A 21,417-nucleotide genomic window follows, 5' to 3' on the forward strand; every position below is an offset into this window, starting at 1 on the left:
TGGTCATTTGATAATTGATTGATGCACTCAGAGCGATTATTGTTTACTTATTTCATATTATTTAATTATTAAGATTATTCTTAAATCTTCTACTCTATTTTAATCAATTCAAGCGCAAAAGTTTTCATTATGTCTACAGATCTAAGTGCAAGTTTCAACGAGCAGTACATCAATATAAATACGAAACTTAAAAAGTATAGCTTTTACCTTCATCAGCTGTACAATTCTTATTAGAAAATACATAAATAATGTTATTAAATACATTGCTTCCTTTGCAGACGCTTCATGCGTAAGCCAAATGTTTCTGAAGCCACAAACGAGTTTATAGGGCTTGCAATTCAGTGTGAACATTCAGAGCAACCGTCTTTCGCTGGACAAACGTATATCGGTGCTGCGAAATGTGAAGCATCTGCTGGAAACTCACTTGGCGAAGCTGAACAGTACATAAACGCTGCTAGACAGTTTATGAAGGCTGAGAAAAAAATATCCGCTTTAAAATTGTATAGCCCTGATAGAGAAAATTTAGAGGTAAGTTGTAATATTGCAAACTATTCCATTACATAAAAGTTTATCTATCAGATTTAAATAGTGTAATTGACATTTAAAGGAGATGGTTGGATCATGTGAATCCATTTACCTTATAAACTTACTAGCGGTCCACCCCTACCTACATGTTTAAACTATCCTATCTCTCAAGTCGGATCGAACTGCACATGTGTGCGAATTTTATTACTATCGGTTAAGTGGTTTAGGAGTCCATTGAGGACAAACATTGTGACACGAGATTTATAAATTATATTAAGATATATCCATACAACTATGAGTGTCATTTAAAAATTTATAAATAAATGCTTTTCATTTCAGGCAGCAATAGGATGTTTCCTGCAAGCGTTACATAAGTATCCTGAAAAGTCACCATTACGCACTTCAATTCTGATGGAAATATCAAATGACCTTCTAGAATTAGATCATAAACTGGAAGCTATAGCATATTATGAGCAAGCGATAGACACAATTGAAGAAGAGGCTCTAAAGCTAATGTGCTTGTTTAAGCTGATGAATATGCAAATTGATGCTGGTAAGAGATTTTTTAATAATCTCCAAGTGAAGTTTATATAGAACTAGCTGCTCTGCGCGGTTTCACCCCTGTGGCTCCATCCCTGTTGGTTGTAGCGTGCTGATATATAGCCTATAACCTTCCTCGATAAATGGGCTATCTAACATCGAAAGATTTTTTAAATCGGACCAGTAGTTCCCGAGATTAGCGCGTTCAAACAAACAAACTCTTCAGCTTTATAATATTGGTATAAATTACCTACTTATTTGTTGAAATAGTCCATACTTTAGCATAAACAGTGCTAAAGAACTGAAAATAAATTATTATAATTGTTATAAAAATAAGAATTATGGCTTTTTAATGCATATTTTTTAGTTATATTCAAATTTTAAAAGAATGATAATATTTTTATTTCAGGTAAACTTGAAAGGGCTTTGATAACTGGCAATACCATTGTAGATTTTGACTACCATAAACCAGAGAGGATATTAGCGGAGTAAGAATATTAAAACTATCTATATTCTATAACAATATCAGTACAATAAGTCGCTTTCTCTGTCCCTGTGTCCCTATGTATGCTTAAATCTTTAAAACTACGCAACGGATTTTGATGCGGTTTTTTTAATAGATAGAGTGATTCAAGAGGAAGGTTTTAGTATAATATAATTTATTAGGTTTTAGACAAAGCGGGCGAAGCCGCGGGCGGTAAGCTAGTATAATAATAAATAACATAATCTTACTTTATAATTAGTTGTCAAGGTATAAATATATTAAAGGTTTTTCACTATATTATAATGTATATTTTTACAGAGTACAAGTATGCAGAATTCTCCTTGCTCTTATTGTTGATATGGACGAAGCAAACAAAACAGAATCGTTGAAAAAATTGTTATCAGATATAATGAATGATGAAGATAATGATTGTAAGTTACTTGTTGAATAATAAATTTTTAATAACATATTTCTTTTCATCTTTTCAACTAATTTATTTGTATTTGAATTTGCATAACATGTTTATTCTCTTTTGGAGTGATGTCAAACCATTAATAATTATTATATAATTAATTTTTATATCTAAATTGTGTCTATTTTAGCAATACCATTCAATCCAGACCTAAAATTGAAGTTACAGTCAATCATTATATCAACCAACATGTCAGATCAACAGGCCCTCATCAATATTTCGTCAGACACTAAACTACATTTGACAAGTCAGCAAAGTGATCTACTTGATATACTAATTGAGAAACTACAAGAAGAGCAGTAAAATTGTAATTATAATATGGAATATACATATAATAAACTAGCTTCCACCCACGACTTTGTACGTGCATCCCCGTTTTTCCCCGTTTCCGCAAGAATTTCGGGAAATCCTTTCTTAGCGGATGCCTACGTCCTAACATCTACCTGCATGCCAAATTTCAGCCCGATACGTCCAGTGGTTTGGGCTGTGCGTTGATAGATCACTATATCAGTCACCTTTGAGTTTTAGGTTTCCTCTTTTTTAAGACTGGTGAAGATAGTTTTGTCTCATTTTAGGAGGATAATTATTTTAAAGTATATTAACGAATTATGTTATTTAAGTATTAGACATTTGTTTGAATAGCATTTTAAACAGAAGTAGAATAAGATTATATATTTTGTAACATTGTTTAATTTGTTCAATTTTTATAAGCACAAATGTTACATTTTATTTTTAAGTGTTATTTTTGTGATCTCATAATATTTGTATAATATAATGTATTATGTTGAAATAAAATATTAAGAACCATTGCACATTTTTATTTGTTTTTTCTCCCATTTTTTTTTGTTCAACAGTTTTTCTTAAACAGCTTCACTAAATTCTGTTTGATTATTTTCAATACAGAGTATGTATATGTAAATTCAATTCAAAATAGAAACAATTGCGATTAAGACTTTTTATCAATACGACTACTAGTACTAGTAATCCCTTCAATTACTGTAGAAGGCTCCTTTATGACATTTCCGAAGTTTGCCTCTTTATCGACGACAATATTTTCGTCGCCAATTTTCACTTCATTCGCGAAGTTAGTAGCTATGTCAATGGCTTTATTCTTCTGAGAATGTATCCACATTTCATCAAACTCGTCATCGCTCCCAGAATCCTTTTCAGACTTGGGCTTTTCATTTGTCTTTTGCCAGCAGTACTCAAATGGATAGCTGACATTGCGATTATCATCCAGCGCAATTTCAAAACGAGATGACAAGGAGTTGTATGTTGTATGGACTCCTTCCAATAAATTGACATCGACTTCTTCAAATCCAGTAATGAATTTGAACAATTCATCAGCTGTTTTTATGTTTGGTACACCTTTCTTTTCAAAGAACTGAAAATAAATTGACACATTATTATATAAATCTTTGATTATTGATGTAATGAATAACATTGAAAGAAATTTACACCTTGGGATGATATTGTAAATTGTTATGCAATTGTTTACAATGTTGCATGCGACTTGACTCATATATTTCAAAATATAAACAATAAATACTTACATTGATAATGTTTTTACAATCCCTCAACAGGAACTCCAAACCATTAGGATGATCAGGCTGAACAGACTGCGACACATCTATGAACCAGCATTTGTTGTCCCACCACAGAATATTGTATTCAGACAAATCAGCATGCACCAGATGTCCTACATTATACAACTTGTTCATTGCATCCACAATCTCATGGTACACACTCTCCCATTGTTCTGGCTTCAATATGACATCTCTCAACTTAGGAGCAGGCTTGTTATCTTTCCCAATAAAGGACATCACAAGGATGTGCTTCTTCAAGCAAACCATTTCAGGGCAATTTAAGCCAACTTTCTGTATACGCATCATATTATGCATTTCCTTTTCAGCCCACATGTGCACAATTTTACGAGGATTCTGCTTAGAAAACCGATCTTTAAATCTATAGTCCGCTTCAATATATTTATCACGAGTTTTGAACTCATTCAGTGTGGTTTTGAACACTTTGATAGCGCATTCTTTTGGCAGCACCATATCTGGATAGGAAGGATCGCTGTTAGCATGGAGGACAACTGATTCTTTGCCGGTTGATATGACTCCGTTGATATCCTCCAGTAGACCGTTGTTGATCAGTTTGAAGAGGATAAGTCTGGTGGATTCATCGAGACCCATTTCGGCTGTAGCTTGACTCTCTTTTCTGTCTAACATTTTGTGTTTACGGGCAGTGTTCCATCTTGTATGCTCTTTGAGTTGGTTGAACACATGATTTGGTAATTTCATGTCGAATCCGGCGCCATCGCCAGTACACACTTCTGGTGGGAATGCCATCACTCTGCATGCATTTCTTCGAGCGTTTATAACGCCGTCGTGTTTTGTAACCATTTCCCCATCTTTTATAATGTAACCCCTCTTTGGCAAACTAGCGAACTCTTTTTCGTTAGTTTCAAATCTGTCCCAGTCCTTTCTTTCAGTGATTTCACCGTCGTCATCGGAGTCAGAATCATAAACTAAATGTTCAGGTACCGTCCGATAATTATCATATGATACAGACACCTTGGATTCTCCGTTCTTCTTTTTCTCCACGCGCTTTAACTCATCATCGTATTCTTTATCGAACTGGCATTGCAAAACTTTTGCAATTATAGCATCTGAGTCGCAATATTCCTTTACATTGGACTCTTCGATTTGTCTAAGAATTTCAGGGGATAGTTCATTGGATTCGGATGTAACATTGTTATCCGATATATGCTCCGCGAACTTTAATTCTTCTTTTACTTGTAATCCCTTAGCGTATTCTTCAGACATAATATCTGATAGGTTTTGCACATCAACAGGTGCTGACACTCTTTTCCACGGATTCGACATATTGCTTAAATAATAATTATCACAGATATTAGATTGCTTCAGGTTAAAATTAAAATAAAAATTGCGTATAATATTTAAAATAAAACTATTTATAGTAATTCCAAGTTCCGACCAAACAAATTGATTTGTGAATTGTGATTTGTGATTTCACAATTTTCACAATATGATGAAAAATTGAAATGTCAAAAATACAATTGACAAATCAATGACCATAGATAAAATCAAAGAATACTTATACCACAGAATACATAATAGTAGCTTTGGATGAAACGTGTTCGTTTGACGATGCAATTAACTCCTGTGATTTTATTCTAAGGATTTTATCTCACAGGATTATCTCCATTACTTCAAGAAACAAAGTTAAATTAAATTAATTTACATAAAAATCTCAGTTTTATGAAACATTTTACTATCGATGAAGAATTTATATGCTAATCTAAATATACCTACCTACAAGTCTACATACTTAGTTTAATAATTATAAAGCGAACTACATGCTCTGGATATATTTTGGGTAAAAATATGGACGCCGAAGGCTCTTTAATGTACCTAAATTATTTATAATGCTTGATATTGTATTATACATATATTCAATAATTATTTTAAACCAGAATTTACAATACTTGTATGTAGGTATACCTACTATGTAAATTATTTTTAAAACGATAAATTAAATTTAAATTATTATTATATGAGCATAGAACCTCCACCTTTTTGTTTTAGGATGAAAAAGAAAATAGTTTCACAGGCTTAGTGCTTGACAAAGTGGTGAAGTCACGTATCGATAAAAATACAATAATTATTTATTATAACATTTATCTTTTTCTTCCCTAATATTTACGTAACTATGCACATAAATATAAACCATGATTTAAACAAGATTTTTATTTTTTTAAAGTTTCCATTTTTTTTTAATAGATGCGATCTTTAAACAGACTGGACTCCTAATAGTGACTATTTGTTGATCACTTTGGTAGAAAATATGTCAACATAATTTAATACTCATGCTGCCATATCTATAGAAATTAAAAAATTGTCTCTTTTTAACTTGTAGTCAGATACGGTACATATTTACAAATACATATATTTATTGGAAGGGCTACAAACTGAAATAATCGATATTTATTTAATGTGAAGTGTATCATTGTCATCACTTTTTTTCACACATCGAAAATATTACCAACACATACAAACTTTATTCTATACTATGTATCTCTGTCATCTAAAATCTGTGGATGTCCGCTACTATCGATCCCCCTCAATACCCTTGGATACTCGTAAACACGCTTGCTTGTGTGCGTGAGCCATTTCGGACGTTTTGTATGAAGTTTCCTTAGGGCGCTTGTGCACTACAAGGAATTTTACTGTCCGGCATTCCGATTTTTTACGGTCCGGTGTGGCATGAAAAAACCGATGAATTGCTTGTGCACCTGTCCGTCTTTACTCGGATCAGTGCGGTACAGTTCAAGGAAGTATGGCGGTATAATGCTATCATAAATGATTGTTTTCGCATTTTACAAGAAACGAGTAAAAATATAGAAGGTGAAATATTATATTACTTCGTTATAATAAAAAGTAAAGTTCCGTAAGAGATTTAAAATGCGTGTTTCACTTATTTATTTTAATCGGTGACGAGGAGCTAAATCTATTCCCACTTGAACTTTAACTTACCAACACTTACTTAGATAATAATTATAGGTCAATGCTTGGTCAATGTATATAAAATAACAATACCGACTTCTCAAATCTCATTGCCAGCTAAAAGAAAGTAAAACAAGAGCTTGCTTTCAATTGGCATATGCAATAAAACCAAGCAAGTGGGCACTCGAAAACAATTATACCTACAGCGACTCGTAAACTCAAAAAACCATCCGGAATAGGGAAAAGTAAAATGTCGGACAGTAAAATTACGTATAGTGCACAGCTAGTATTTAGATTAATTGCGTGCCATACCGGACCGTAAAAAATCGGAATGCCGGACCGTAAAATTCCTTGTAGTGGACAAACGCCCTTACTGTATGTATCTGTATATTGTGCTATTATTGCAATACATAATAGACCGGACTCTCAGTGGAGTTTCGTTTGCAAAAATCGCGGACCTAAATCTGACTTCTGATATATATTGTATAGATCCCAGACATCCTATAAACAGATGTTGCCAACCAGTTTTGTGGTCCCCCTGCCCGCACCCCGGTAATTAAATATGGCATACAAAGAAAAAAATAAAAATTTCCAAAACATGCCGTGTGGGGTATCAAATGAAAGAGCTTATTGAGTAAATCACGAATATATAGCATTCTATATACATTTCTTACACTTTCTCTAAGATTTTTTAGAAAATTTACGAAAATGGTCCATTTTTGAGTTAACTTTAAACCACTATAGATTGAAAACTCATGAATATATTTTTTAAATTATTATTTTAAATAATTAAAAATAGTCCATTGTTTACGATTCAATATTTCGTACAGTGAAATAGTTGCATGGGGGAGTGGGGGGAGCATTCAAAGATGGCGAGTATATTTTCAAGTTCATATAGTATATAGTTATTTTCATCAAATCCACCACATAGCTCACTTATATTATATTACGAACTATTGAATCATAAACAATGGACTATTGTTAATTATTTAAAATAATAATTTAAAAAATATATTCATGAGTTTTCAATCTATAGTGGTTTAAAGTTAACTCAAAAATGGACCATTTTCGTAAATTTTCTAAAAAATCTTAGAGAAAGTGTAAGAAATGTATATAGTATGCTATATATTCGTGATCTACTCAATAAGCTCTTTCATTTGATACCCCACACGGCATGTTTTGGAAATTTTTATTTTTTTCTTTGTATGCCATATTTAATTACCGGGGTGCGGGCAGGGGGACCACAAAACTGGTTGGCAACATCTGTCTATAGGATGTCTGGGACCTATACAATATATATCAGAAGTCAAATTTAGGTCCGCTATTTTTGCAAACGAACATCTCCTTGGAGCCTGCTCTATAAGACTTATCAAACTGATTAATCTCTTTGTTATATTCAATGACTGTCCCTGAAACTGTATATAACTAGGTACATTATTGATTGGTGATTACAATAAAACAACTGTTGGATTTTTTAGTTATATTTACACCTTATCCTCATTTCGCGGCCTTCTTGCCAGCCCGCGCCGTCGCTTGCTGTGCCTTGAGAACTTTGACAATCTTTTGTTCTTCAATGAGGAAAGCTCTGACGATGCGTTGTTTGACGCACTTGTGGCAGAGGACTCCACCGTATACGCGTTTTACGGTTTTCTTACGGTAGCACAGTCTGGAACGTTCAGCGGGCCTGGCGGGTTGGATACCCCTGAGCTTGCTCTTGCATTGGCCACATCTCGGGATCTTCTTGGGCTTCTTGACGTATTGGTAGACTAGACGGCCACCAGGTGTTCGTACTCTGTAATTGAAATAGGACATAGATTAGTGAATGTTCATTCATAACACAATTGACTATACTAATCTATATAGTAAAAATGAATTGCATAAAGGAATGGCAAAGGCTATTTTTGTAAACTAGATCAAGCAGCTAGTAAGATTCAACAAATTAAGATGTGGAACACATAATTTATTATTTTATCAGAACAAATTTATGTAGTGGAAATTGGAATCCTATTAAGGATATTTTATTAAATTACTAAACTATAAGATGAACATCATTAGTATCACTTAGTGATACAAAAATAGCTGAAGTTTATTAAGTGTATGCAGCAAATTCCTATAAATAGTGAAATTTGTTAAAAATAAATCCCTTATTTAGATGTGTGCATTGTTGTCAGGTGAATTTATGAAAAAAAATCTCAAAAAATTGCGCCAAGATTAAAAATAATGCGAAAATATAACAGCCATATAAACTTCATGGGTTCGGCAATTTATGCGAAGACAGGATGTCTGTCGGGTCAGCTGATATACATTTAAATATTTATATTGAGTTTCTATAATTAAATAGCCCCAATAAAATCTGTTGCAATGTATAAAGTCATACATAGGGACAGACACCAGCAAGCAAATTCATTTTACTGACAGTAGAACTAGTATATTAAATCAAATTAGACATGATCGCATAATTAAAGCCAAATTTAAAGCTCAAGTTCTGTTACAGAAATAATTAATGTTTAATAATTAAAAATTTTTGACGTGACAACGTCTTATAATTCGATTGAGCCGGCTGCACGTACGAAAAAACATGACTCATGCGGTGTTACCTAACTCTGAGGCGTTCCATTTAAGGCTTGAAGTGCAAGCGAGAGCGCGGAACGAGCGACAAAGAAGCACAATCGGACGTTGTCACGTTCAACTATCGTCAGTAAACCGACTTTACAGACAACCAATTTTTTTTGATTGAGTTCGATTCATCAATTAAACTATGTTTCAAACAATGCTGGTAGCAATGTTTATAAATTATAATGTATGGAAGTGTGAGTTTAAACAATTTATTGTTGGAAGACACATTTTGTAACATCATTAAGTATATTTCATTGAAGTTTTTAAACTATTTTAAGAAAATGTGGAAAAATGTTAATTGATATAAATACTCCACAGAGGCGTATTTACTTCTTGAAGTATTTAGTGATGCATGCAAGTTGCAATATTGAATCTTTGTAATACTGTATTTGAATGTTTCATAATTGGTAGAGAAGTAAAACCGCAAGTGTTGTGAATTTTAAACGACTAAGATGAATTTGAAAAACATAGGAAAAAGCGAAGTAAAGTACATAATATATCATTCACCATCACATAGGTTAGCCGTAAACATTATAGGTTATGTATTTGTATACTTACCAAATCAAATACATTTTCATTTTAAATATCGTTAGAAATATGTATGTCATCTATTTAACTGTAAGACTGCTCATTATTACAGAATAATATAATAGATTAACTTACATTCTCCTCTGGTTTGACTTGGTATTGTACGACAATCGCCGTCTAAATGTTAGACGCTGTACCATTTTGAAGCTGAAATATGAAATAAATTATAATTAACACACGTAGATGTTTTTATTTCACCATTCACCGATACTTTTTAACGAGATTTATTATGGATTTCATTCGATTTAATTTATTTTCCACTTTGAACCGTACCTATTTGACAGCTGTTGACAAGAAAAGAAAAACAATTTCTTTTAGATGGTAACACTCGCATAAGTTTGTTTTCATTGACTCTATTTCAAAATTATTATGAATTTTTTTAGTTTATAAATCACTAAGCAAAAAGAAGTATATTTTAAGTTTTAATTTTTATCCATAGTATTATTGTATTAAATGATTATTTTTATTTATTAACATCTTAAAAATGTTAAATATAATAGAATTTAAAGCTATTGATTGAATTTGATCAATTTTTATTTATTAAGTGTTTCTTGTTTTAAGCAAATATTGTTTGTTTGATAAATAATATTAATAAACTCTTATTGAATAATCTACAAATTGTGAATTGAGAACTAACTCTCTTCTATATTTATACATGGTAACAACATTGCAAGGTTAGTAAGATGGCCGCTCGTATGTGATGTTTTGAAGTGTTTGTGTTTAAAGTAATAAATATCGTGTATTCAGTGAAATCTTTAATAGAATGGGTAAGTTGTATATTTATTACAATCTCTATTACAATATATGTACCTCAACAAACTCCTCTAGCGGACCAACACAAAGATATATGTCTAAGAAAGATGACAGGAATTTTATGAGATAACAACATTACAAAAAAATCACAACTTCTTTTCAGTGTACTATTTGTGGATGTTGTTTTACGGCCAAATAGTTTGAGAAATGTATTTTTGATTCAGTACAATTTATAAGAAAAAGTTATTTGGTGTTTGTCGTTACTTAATGGTCACATAAATCAATTTAATATATACCTACATACATTCGTCATATAAACACAAGCAGATTCTCATTATTTATTTAATTAATACTCGAATTTTGTAATACCATCTGTTTCTTATACCTATGATTGATTCCTACTGACTTTAATATACTTAAAACCCATACATTATAAAGCAATGGCAATTAATAGTTTCAGAACATACCTAGTAAATGTTCATAAATTAATATTAATTGTTCTACAAATTTGCGAGTGTTGGTTAACTATATAAATGTCTTATAAATATTGATATCTTCATAACATTGTTTAAATATTTTCTGGTTAAAATTCAAATAGGTATACCTATTAGTATTCCTTCATGTTCAGTTAAAATCGGTAATTATAAAAATTCACATTCATTATATGTCAACAACGACAAGGTCAACACAAAGATTCAATGTTTATGTAATTGTTTGCCCGCTCATTAGATTTACCACCTTCCATTAATGTTTTTGTCACTAATTATAAAATAATTATTTTGGAAAAGCAGTTGTTGATTGTTTTGGTTTAAACTCGCCCTGACTAGCTTCTTATTCAAAAAGTTGTAAGATAAAGTAGAAAAAAAAATTTGATCTCATAGAACCTACTCGGCTCATTATATTGAAAAATATCAAAGTGATTTTTCTATTGAAACATATCATTTGAGATAAAACATAAAATATTAATCAGGATGTAACATTGTCACTCAAACAAATATTTTACGGCTCAAATATTATGAAACTTCTCATTTTGTATTTTAAGTTCTCAAATTAATGTTTTCACTGTTCTCATGATTTTAAGTCTTCTTCTTTTTTTCAAATGGCAACTCCCGATCCCAGTGAGGACGGATTCTGCCAATGTCAAGTTTTTAACGGATGGTCAGTTTAAATTAATGCTCATGTTAAGCATACTCTGTGCTGAGGAAAATGCGGTGAGGATGCTGCGGTTGAGATGATTCACTTAAGATTTTAAGTCACTCGCAGTCAGTCGCTCACTTAGTAATTCTGTCACTGTGTATTCTGTAATGGGGATTCATTATTTTTGTCACGTAAAACTTTAATTTACAGTCACTCGCTTAAACACTAACCTTTATGAATTATATTTTTACTATTGGAAATAATATATATAATTTCATGTTTGCAAACAAATAGGCATACATTAGATAGTTATTTATGCAAATATTTACTTTTCCTTATTGTTTAATTTAGTTTGTACAATAAATAAACTACTTTAGTGTAAATAAACTTCCGAGATTGCCAAGTGACTTGAAAGATAATATAATGTTACTTTGAAAAACTTTCACAATTAATACCTACTTATTAAATTTTTTGTTGTTCCCCACACCATTTTATTCAGTAAAGAAATAAAGAATAGTCAAATAAGTCTTGTTTAATATTTTCAGATATTTTTTTTTAATTTCTAATGAAATTTATTACTTTATTACATACAAGTAAAATTAATAATTTAATCCCAATACTAAAAACTTCATCAGAGCATATCTGTACAGAATCTGAAAAAACCATATTGTTGAAAAAATTATAAAATCATCTATAATCCATATCTATAGCATATTTAAAGAAAAATCTCTTGATTAATATGTCTTGTTTTATAACATAACGTACCGCCATTCTCAATCAAATTTAGTTAAGGATTGCATAATAAAAATGAACAGCTAAATTTTAATTAATATCAATGTAACATTTATAACTTATACTGACAAAGTTGCGGTCGGCACGGAGATAAGGTCTCGAGATGATTCCTATAAAAAATATCGTAACAAATCAGACATTCGGCGGGTGTTTTTTTTTTTTTCTTTTAAATGTTAAACGTCGGCCGCCATGTTTCATTGGAGGTGTCAGAAATAAGCCTTTACAGCGCTCAAAGGCGCTTACGTTGTTGGTTCGGGCTTCGGGGAATTCATCGACATTGAGATGGGTCATTTTGGAATAACAATGCGGCGGAATAGGGTTGAGAAACGCTGATTTTAGGTTTTATTATTTTTATTATATTGAATATTGTTATTGAAAACTTGAATTTAATGAATGTTTATAGAAATACTTTTCTAATAATTAGTATCAGTACGTATTTTCAACGTATAACGTGAACGTTACTAATAAAACACGTTACAAATTGAGTACTTCCGAATTTTTGGATATTATGTCGGTTTGAAATGAGTTTGTTGCGGTTAATTAAAATTCTACAATTGTTCATTGAACAACCGGTAACAAATTCGTTAAACATTAGCGTTTATTTGCCAAACTAATTTCCATATTTCTGCGGTCGCGTAAAATGAATCATCGCGCACCGGACATATTTCTTACGAGTAACATTCATGAATGAAGTTAATTGTGTGGCTAATGAATAACATTGTTTTCGCTTTCGCACCGCTATTTATAGAAATTTGAACGAGTGCTACAATTATTCAGTTGTGCTATTTATAAAGTGATGTGAGATTAAGATGAGTTAGTGTTTATGGTGGCCCAATTTAATTTTTATCAAGTCAAGTTGGGTGCTCTATGATCTGTTGAATTTAGGAAATCAAATATTAAGCTCGTTTTACTTACGAATACAAATTTTAGAGAACCTAGTGTGTAAGTGTTATCCAAAAAAAGTTACATAAAGCTTTTTAATATTACCGCATTAATTTGTATTTTTTTAAACAGATGATAACGTTCACTAAGTATAAATAGTTATAACAATTACATACGTAATACAAATAAATTAAGAAATCTCGGCCGACAACCCTCATGCATAGGATCAGAGAGCGGGTTAACTTTTTTCTTATTTTCGAGACGCGGCAACACCTCGCGACAATGCGCGCGCCCTTGAAAACCACTATTGTTCATTTTAACCCGACGTCCCTCAGAACATTCTGTATTACTAATATTGTTACACCTTCGTCCGTTTTGGAGAGGAATCTCTATGAAATGATGATGTTCGTAGGATAGCAATAATTGTTGTTGCTTCCGTAGTCACTTGTGACCCCATATTTCGAACTATGTATATCTTATTCACAATTTTCCAATAATATCATCAATTTAGATATTCTAGTACGAATCTATACAAAATATACATTTAACCATACGTATTCAAATAAATAAAAAAATAGATAAGAGTTCCATTTTGGTAGAGATTGAGGAAATAAATATTTATAAATTATATTTCATCACATAGATACAATTCAGATTAGGAATACAGTTCTTCGTTGGATATATTTACGTTTCAATGAGATACATCAAATTAAGTAAAGCATAACGTTTATCAAGATGGAATAATGTAATCGCTAAAGGAATAAATAGCAAAGCTCTCATTAGGCTCGTGGGATGATATCCGTCCCACGCTGTACCACGGGGCCGGGGGCGGTAATAGATGGCTCACTCTGATGCTTAAAGGTTCTAGTTATAGGTGGAGCATGTAGGATTTATGCTAGTGATACAGGGAATAGTCAGCTAGGCTTACGAAGTTATTATGCACAAAGCTTTTGAAGATGAACATATTTTGTCACACGAGCAGGGGTACTAGCCGTCTTGATTTTTTTGCGTAGTACCCTGCTATTTGACCTTTGATTAAGGAGAAGGGAATTAGCTTATAGTTGTATATGTATTTCACATTTTAGACCATAATCTACTTTGTCAATTTCACTCAAAATGCTGAAGTGTTTTTGGGTAAAAGACGAACAAACATACATTCATCTTCACGGACTTCGAATTATACGAACCATACCATATTTATAAACGAATTTTGTGGGAATATTAATCTCGAAGGCATCATTAGAACTAATCCACCACGGTATGAAAAAGCAAAGGTGTTTTCGGGGACGCTATAACCCCATATTTTTGCCGTGACCAATCTGAAACTGACGGTAATGTGCGCCGAACACCATTAGATTATCACGCTCGATGTTATAACTTTTTGTTACAGTGATATATTTTTATATATTCAAAGTTATTTCGACCTAAGCATTAACCCTGGCCTCGTCTGTTATTTTACATAGTATTTAGAGCGTAAATGAAACGTATTACTTATACTGTAACGAGTAGGATGTACCATCCTAAAACTTTTCTAATTGTACCTATGATTCTATTAATATTTAATATATCAAAATAAATGCATCTATCAAAAAAAATTAAGTTTGTACTGTAGGTAGGTACATTTAAAGAAACTGCCTCATAACATTTATGAATAGAATAAATTCAAAGTATATTTTTTACTCGAAATATACTGTACAATCGTCTAACGTCCATCAATTTGATCCTGACAACAATAGTCGATTCGTTTTGTTGGCCATGATTTTTAGATTCTCGGCTTACGATTACAACCTATTGGAAGGCTCTTAAGATGGGACTGTGATATTTCATATAATTGAAATTTATATACGGTTTAATGCTATGCTATAAATTTCGTTTTTAAGTTAATCCGTATCATAATATATTTGAAAATGAAAAACATGTCGTAATCCCTATTGAATTATTTGAGTAATCGATACTAATAAGTGATGGTGTGTATTGTAATTGTGCTTATTACATTTATACAAGTATGCTCAATATTAGGATAAGAGGCTTCTAACAGTGCGTTATTATCTTTATTCATGATTAAAAATAATTTTCAAGTGTGAATTATGAGCACGGAATTTTTAAAAGCATCATACGCTTCGTTGATGAAAGAACGCGATTCTGTTTCATCAGTCAGGGAAACGAATCATATCTTGTATATATATATATATATTACATAAGGAAAGTGTAAGAAAACACAAACATCGCTAAATAAACAGGCAAACAGCATACAGTCACGGTTCCCGAGAGTTTGGTGCTGCTCCGAAGGCTAAAGATAAATATAGCCGAAATGAAGTGTCCACATCGATCCCGGCTTACGTCACAGCCTTACGACAGCGTACAAGCGTGCTCGTAAGAATCGCTCACGTATGTTTACAAGTCGACGACCCCAACATAAAATACTAAGAACGTATTGTTTTAAGTTTAACAGTTTACGATCTAGGGCGTTACCCCTCTAAATCGAGGTATTTATTGTAAAACAATACATTGTTTGCCGAGCAAACACGGTATCACATTCCATTCGGATTTCCTTACGAATTCTACGCAAATGTTGTTACTCATGTTCCGAAACCGTTCCCGACCGTAAATACGCCGCGTAAGGCTGGCGCTACACATTGGCTTCAAAGTTTGAGCAAACATTTGACCAAACTTTGAAGTGAAAACTTTGACGCAAACACGATTACAAATATGCCTGCTAGACTTGTTTTCAAATGTTTTACGGCACAGTTATTGCAAAGATGGCTGATAGATCGGAAGACGATTTTTGTTGTCTCTTTAATTTTTTTTAAATTATCCCTATACTGGGTTAGAAGGCTATTTCTCTTTCTTTTTAGTTCATCTACCGTAAACGGTAGTGATAAATTATTTTTTATTCGGACCCATGCGTCGTTTACAACGTTACGGTTTTTGTGGTCTTTGTATTTTGGATCCCATATGGAGGGTTCCGCTTCAAGTAGCTGAAGAAATTCGATAACTACATCATTACTCCACTCCATTATGACACTCAAAATATACACACACAAATGCTCCGGTCAGCGGCGCGCGCGTTACTAAGCATTGCAACAAGTGTGGCAGGGCGCACAAACTTTGAAGCAACTTTGAAGTTTGATTACTTTGATGTTTGCAGAAAAACCGACTCGACTCGGCAAACTTCAAATATGTGTTCAAACTTTGAACAAATAGGCAAATGTCAGTGCCACACTTCGCGACTTTGTAGGTATTTGCGTATTTGATCACATGTCTAGCGCCTGCATAATGCAAGTTGCTGCGTTTCTATTGAATGTAATTAACGCATTCGAATAACAAGGTGTCGGTAATTGCGAAGTTGAGTACACGTCTTTGATTCAAACGCTAATCATAAAATGCTGGTTTTATTTTCTACCATGTACTTTGTACAATTCAAATGCGGTCGAAAAGTAAGATAAGACTGTCGTTACTTTAAATGGCTATAGGTTTCCACGTAAAGGAGTTAACTTATCCAATGATTTAATTTGTAATTGTTTCATATTGGACATAAAGATTAGGCTCGACAAAACAAAGACCATCTTTTAAAACAATAATACAGAATTAATACGAATTACATAGTCGTTAAAATAACATCGCTGTTATAGGAACCGGCGATATTGAAAGTCGTGTATCGTTGAAATGATTTCCAACAGTTAACTAAATTCCGTTCAAATAATGAATATTAATGTTCAATCTAAATACAAAGCATGCAAGATTAGAGCCTCGGGAATGTGGGTGTGCCCTCTTGTCTTTTGTCACGAGAACTTAAGAGCTAGCGCGCACGAGCAACTTTGTCTCCGCAACTATTTTGTCTCCGCAACTATTTTGTCTCTCCACCCATGGGCTAGTATGAAAGTGCGCGCACGTAGCGACGCAACTCCCCATACAAATTGATGGGAGAGACAAAATAGTTGCGGAGACAAAGTTGCTCGTGCGCGCTAGCTCTTACTGAGATTGTATAATCGCTAATGAAACAATCGAATATTGGTTTTATTTATTTGTGGTTTACTGATCAAGCGGATTTGGACTACATGGTCTTGATCGTAGAGGTGACTTTCCATTAAAATAATAGTTTAGTGGCCTTAAACTAAATAGACAAGTGTACTAAAATTGCTAAGGTATAAAATAACGTTGAACAGTGTAAAATTAATATTTATAACGTCGAATAATTTCTAAATGATGCAATGTTTTTTGAAAAAATAACAATCTAATTGGACTTATTATTCTACTATGAAACGTATCAGTTGTAAAAATATTATTCCTAGTAGAGTGTCGAATAACACGCATCAAAGCTTATAAAGATTTAATATTATTTTTCCACATGCGCTCCAATCACTTTCCGAACCCTAACAAAACAGATCTTAAAAGCTTAACATCTGATTTACTAGCGAACCCCTATAAAAATACCTATAGATATTTGAGAAGTTTATTCAACTGCAAGGCGAGGTATTAATTTTCGGATTATCTGAGCATCTTGCGTGATCGTTGCATCTTTTGTGGCAACGACTGACTTTTGTTGACGATAACGGTTGCCTTCACTGGCTGTGTTCACGTACTCAATGTAATATCATATACCTGCATCAGATAGCAAACCAGTGTTTTATCTTGTCTATCGCTAGCAATTTTGTAAGATCCAACTGACGGTGCTTGTGCTGTGTAATTGCTATGACATTTTTGTATGATTACGTTCTTTCCTTCCAAGAGAAGATAAAATTTTCATTAGCATAATTATATGGCAGTATTAAACGCATATATGCACTTCTAGTTAGAATTTAAATAAAGAATTTTGTTAATTCTAATTACCTGAATATACCATTAGTTTTTATTTTACAAAAATACAAGATGCCAGATGTAAATAAATTATTTAGATCAAATTTATATGAGCAGTGCGTGCAGGGAATGGCAAGCAGTTTTTGCGCACGAATCCCGAGCCTCTGATATTGCCTGTAATTTGTATGTACGTGAGAAGAGCTATTACCTTCCTAATTGCAACTCGCACTCGCATTACAACCGATAATTTTCCCCGCGAAATATTCCCAAGTATCGATATTCACCGCTTTTACTGCTGCAGTGCTCTTTGTTAGAACTCCATTAGAAATAGCATGCGACTTCCTGATAAATTATGGCAATATTTTATGATTATCTCCATAGCCTATTAGGAGTACAGTGACGGTAAGTTATGGATGTGCTTATAAGGCAATAAAGCGCGGTAATCGCATCGGATTCTCTCTAAATGGCGAATGTCGAGGCGTGCTCGGAGTTTGGTTTAACTGGACGGGTACACGTCTTTTTTGTTGTTCGGGCGTTGCGAACGAAATTATGCCTCGTTCGGCGCCGAACGGCCGCATCCACTCCTCTTTTTGCTTCGCCCGCGTCGGATTTTATTATTTTTATTTAACACCTGCGTCCAGTAATCTGTATTCGACGATCTCCCGAACGCTTAACTCTTTTTGGGCGTGTTTTTAATGTCAGGATCGGATTTATAGCGTTGGAGTTTTGTTCGCCCGAAATTGTCGTTTAATTTTCCCCGCTGCACCGTTGACAATCGATTATGATTGGCCTTGATTAAATGCCCGTCTGAGCAGAGATAATTTTGATTAGGAATGTATTTTGTTTTTATTAGAGGATAGTTAAATTTAACAATTTGACATTTGATTGAAACTCGTTTTAGAAGATTTATACGTAATAAATGCGCAATAATTTAATTAATTAATGTGATATTAATCATGTTAGCATTTGTGTATGTCGACTGGTTTAATCAAATTTATGGCCAATATACAATGAGTTACTCCCGGGGTTTGTAAGTTCAATGTAACTACAAAAGTCTTTATTTAGCATTTAAATTATAACAACAAAATCGTAGTACGTTGGTACATAGTACGTAAGGTCAGCAAAAAGCTATATAACTATTCACAAAGCTTTTTGCTGACCTAAATAGTTTACCTTATTGATAACTCGTTAGTGAATTGCGTCTATATTTAACAAGCGTTTGTCATCAGTCCCATTTAATACTATTTAAGTAATTAAAGAATTACATAAATACGTCTTATACATAATGATAGTAAGGGAGGCGTCACTTAGGAGTAATTTGCCATCGCCCATCGGCTCGTGCACGACCGGCGCCGGCCGCGGCGCAGGCGACCTTGTTATCGCGGGGCACGCCACACTCGCGAAAACAAGCTATGGATAATTAATTATAAGGTTTGTAGTTTAGTGAGGAGATGACAGATAAAAAGTTTCGTTGGCGTGGTGTGGCTTGTCTTTTTAATGGCCTATTTTTATGTGTAACTTAGTGATATGAGATTATGTTTTGTTGTTGTATTACGCTATCGAGTTAATTAACAAGGAATATTTACTTGATAGTGATAATACTGGTACTATAAATTTGTAAGGTTCTTCTGCTACGTTACTTGACTATAAGTACCTAGTTTCACCTAAACTTAATTCAGTTAATGTCTTTGTCTTTAGGTATCTCCCTTGTTCTTAATGAAAAGGAAGAAGCTACTATAAGTACTATAAGACTTATAATTATTGAATTTAAATTGACTTAGGAGTAAGTGTATTTACTACGAACATAGAGCAATAAATATTAATTTAACCCATTGAGCCCCAAGCGGCCCGATCGGTCCCAGACACAATAGATTTTCTATTGTGTCTGTGGTTCCGGGCCCTGAGTTATAAATTTCCGGGGCCTGCATATAACACTTGGGACTACACTTTTACTTTTAGTTAAACATTTTATTGTTTTTACTTTACATACGTAACTTTGAAGTGCATAAAAAGGTCTCGCCTCCAATTCCTAAAATAGACATTATCTATTACGCCAACAGATAGATAGAATACTTCACGATAAGGTGTGAGTACTTACTTAGTAGTACTTACTCAGCTAATGAGTAAATATTTCCTATCTAGAGACATGAAAATGGCGATTTTTCTAACGTAATCTCGCCCTCAATACTTCTCGGTGCTGAGTTAGTTAAATATTGTAATTGAGTATTCTAGACCATCCTGATTACGTGACTGTAGATAGATAGGTGAGCTTTTTTGTGTTAGATGTAGGCTTTCTAGGTTGGTAGGTACCTACATATTGTGACTATTGCCTTGGACAAATGGTTTTAACTTTTAGGTTTATCTATACCAGAGTTTCTGTATTGCACTTGGACAATCTAAATAGTGTAAGGGATTTTTTTATATTTGTTACATATAAATTATAAACAATGATTCCTTTTAGTCTGTAAATTGTAATATAAAAGGCTACATAAATAAAAATGTAGTTACAACACGCTATATTGTTTTAAATATCTTAAGTTTGTTCTCTAGTCTAGTAAAAACGTTAAACATATGACTTTTATACCTGATGATGACATTTAGAGATAACTTGTATCTGTATATTATGTATTTTTATATACATGCTTATTTTTTGCCAAGGAAGAATAAATCGCTTCGACATAACGATTTTGTTTTCTCACGCAAGTATAAAATAGTAAATACACAGACATGAAACAACTTTGATATAACTCTTGGAAGTCTTGTCATATTATTAGGTACTGTAAACATATACGGAAGCGCTTAAATTTTGATATAATTACAGTGATTTAGTGTAAAATGGTCATTATAATTACTAACAACCATAGAAAATGGGTCTCATAGGTAAGAGAATCAGTTTTATAATTTACTAGGTTTCCGCCCGCGGCTTCGCCCGCCCAGTCAAAGAAAAACCCGCATAGTTACCGTTCCCGTGGTATTTACGGGATTGCGTCATTTTCCCGGGATAAAAAGTAGCCTATGTCCTTTCTCGGGTATCAAAATATCTCCATAACAAATTTCATGAAAATTGGTTCAGTAGTTTAGGCGTGATTGAGTAACAGATAGACAGACAAGAGTTACTTTCGCATTTATAATATTAGTATGGATGTTTTGGGTCTTATAACACTTTGGATATTTGCTGCAAAAGTTACGACATCTTTACTTTGGATGACTTGCTTTAACAATAATTACCAACTTGCATCTACATGCGAATTATAACTCAGATTTTATTTTACTGTATGTACTTCCATTAATAGGCTTCTTTT

General features: G+C 33.0%; 4 protein-coding genes across 4 annotated transcripts in view; 2 read left to right on the top strand and 2 right to left on the bottom strand.

Moving 5' to 3' along the window:
* Nucleotides 1-20: 20 nt before the first annotated feature.
* On the top strand, nt 21-2,828 carry LOC149901443 (uncharacterized). Its single transcript, XM_090111557.1, has 6 exons — nt 21-194; nt 279-528; nt 865-1,078; nt 1,475-1,553; nt 1,868-1,980; nt 2,152-2,828. Exons 1-6 carry the CDS (start codon nt 130-132, stop codon nt 2,322-2,324), a joined length of 894 nt encoding a protein of 297 aa, XP_089967683.1. The 5' UTR covers nt 21-129; the 3' UTR covers nt 2,325-2,828.
* A 46-nt stretch (nt 2,829-2,874) lies between these two features.
* Nucleotides 2,875-5,044, bottom strand: LOC149901444 (serine/threonine-protein kinase RIO3). The gene is made up of 2 exons (XM_090111556.1): nt 3,575-5,044; nt 2,875-3,405 (listed from the first exon to the last, which is right to left on the bottom strand). Exons 1-2 carry the CDS (start codon nt 4,907-4,909, stop codon nt 2,968-2,970), a joined length of 1,773 nt encoding a protein of 590 aa, XP_089967682.1. The 5' UTR covers nt 4,910-5,044; the 3' UTR covers nt 2,875-2,967.
* A 2,971-nt stretch (nt 5,045-8,015) lies between these two features.
* LOC149901445 (large ribosomal subunit protein eL34-like) lies at nt 8,016-10,086 on the bottom strand. Its single transcript, XM_090111544.1, has 3 exons — nt 10,028-10,086; nt 9,830-9,901; nt 8,016-8,342 (listed from the first exon to the last, which is right to left on the bottom strand). The coding sequence occupies exons 2-3, from the start codon at nt 9,892-9,894 to the stop codon at nt 8,048-8,050; spliced, it is 360 nt and encodes a 119-aa protein (XP_089967670.1). The 5' UTR covers nt 9,895-9,901; nt 10,028-10,086; the 3' UTR covers nt 8,016-8,047.
* Nucleotides 10,087-10,413: 327 nt separating this feature from the next.
* The window catches only part of tkv (serine/threonine receptor kinase thickveins), a 99,855-nt gene continuing 88,851 nt past the window's right edge, over nt 10,414-21,417 (top strand). Inside the window, exon 1 of the mRNA XM_090111500.1 lies at nt 10,414-10,521. The gene's annotated coding sequence lies outside the window, so the exon portion shown is untranslated. The remainder of the gene's footprint in view (nt 10,522-21,417) is intronic.

This window comes from Colias eurytheme, chromosome 17 (genome assembly GCF_061535395.1).
Source record: "Colias eurytheme isolate Ceu_HAF_F1 chromosome 17, ilColEury1 Martin Lab GWU primary, whole genome shotgun sequence".
NCBI classification, from domain to species: Eukaryota; Metazoa; Arthropoda; class Insecta; order Lepidoptera; family Pieridae; genus Colias; species Colias eurytheme.

What these genes read in the sequence shown, in the direction of transcription:
- LOC149901443 (XM_090111557.1), top strand. Translation starts at nt 130, where the DNA reads ATGTCTACAGATCTAAGTGCAAGTTTCAACGAGCAGTACATCAATATA. An exon ending in GAATATGCAAATTGATGCTG is followed by an intron (nt 1,079 to 1,474) that starts GTAAGAGATTTT and finishes TTTTTATTTCAG; the next exon opens with GTAAACTTGAAAGGGCTTTG. An exon ending in GAATGATGAAGATAATGATT is followed by an intron (nt 1,981 to 2,151) that starts GTAAGTTACTTG and finishes TGTCTATTTTAG; the next exon opens with CAATACCATTCAATCCAGAC.
- LOC149901444 (XM_090111556.1), bottom strand. Translation starts at nt 4,909, where the DNA reads ATGTCGAATCCGTGGAAAAGAGTGTCAGCACCTGTTGATGTGCAAAAC. An exon ending in ATTGTAAAAACATTATCAAT is followed by an intron (nt 3,406 to 3,574) that starts GTAAGTATTTAT and finishes ATTTATTTTCAG; the next exon opens with TTCTTTGAAAAGAAAGGTGT.
- LOC149901445 (XM_090111544.1), bottom strand. Translation starts at nt 9,894, where the DNA reads ATGGTACAGCGTCTAACATTTAGACGGCGATTGTCGTACAATACCAAG. An exon ending in AAGTCAAACCAGAGGAGAAT is followed by an intron (nt 8,343 to 9,829) that starts GTAAGTTAATCT and finishes TTTCAATTACAG; the next exon opens with AGTACGAACACCTGGTGGCC.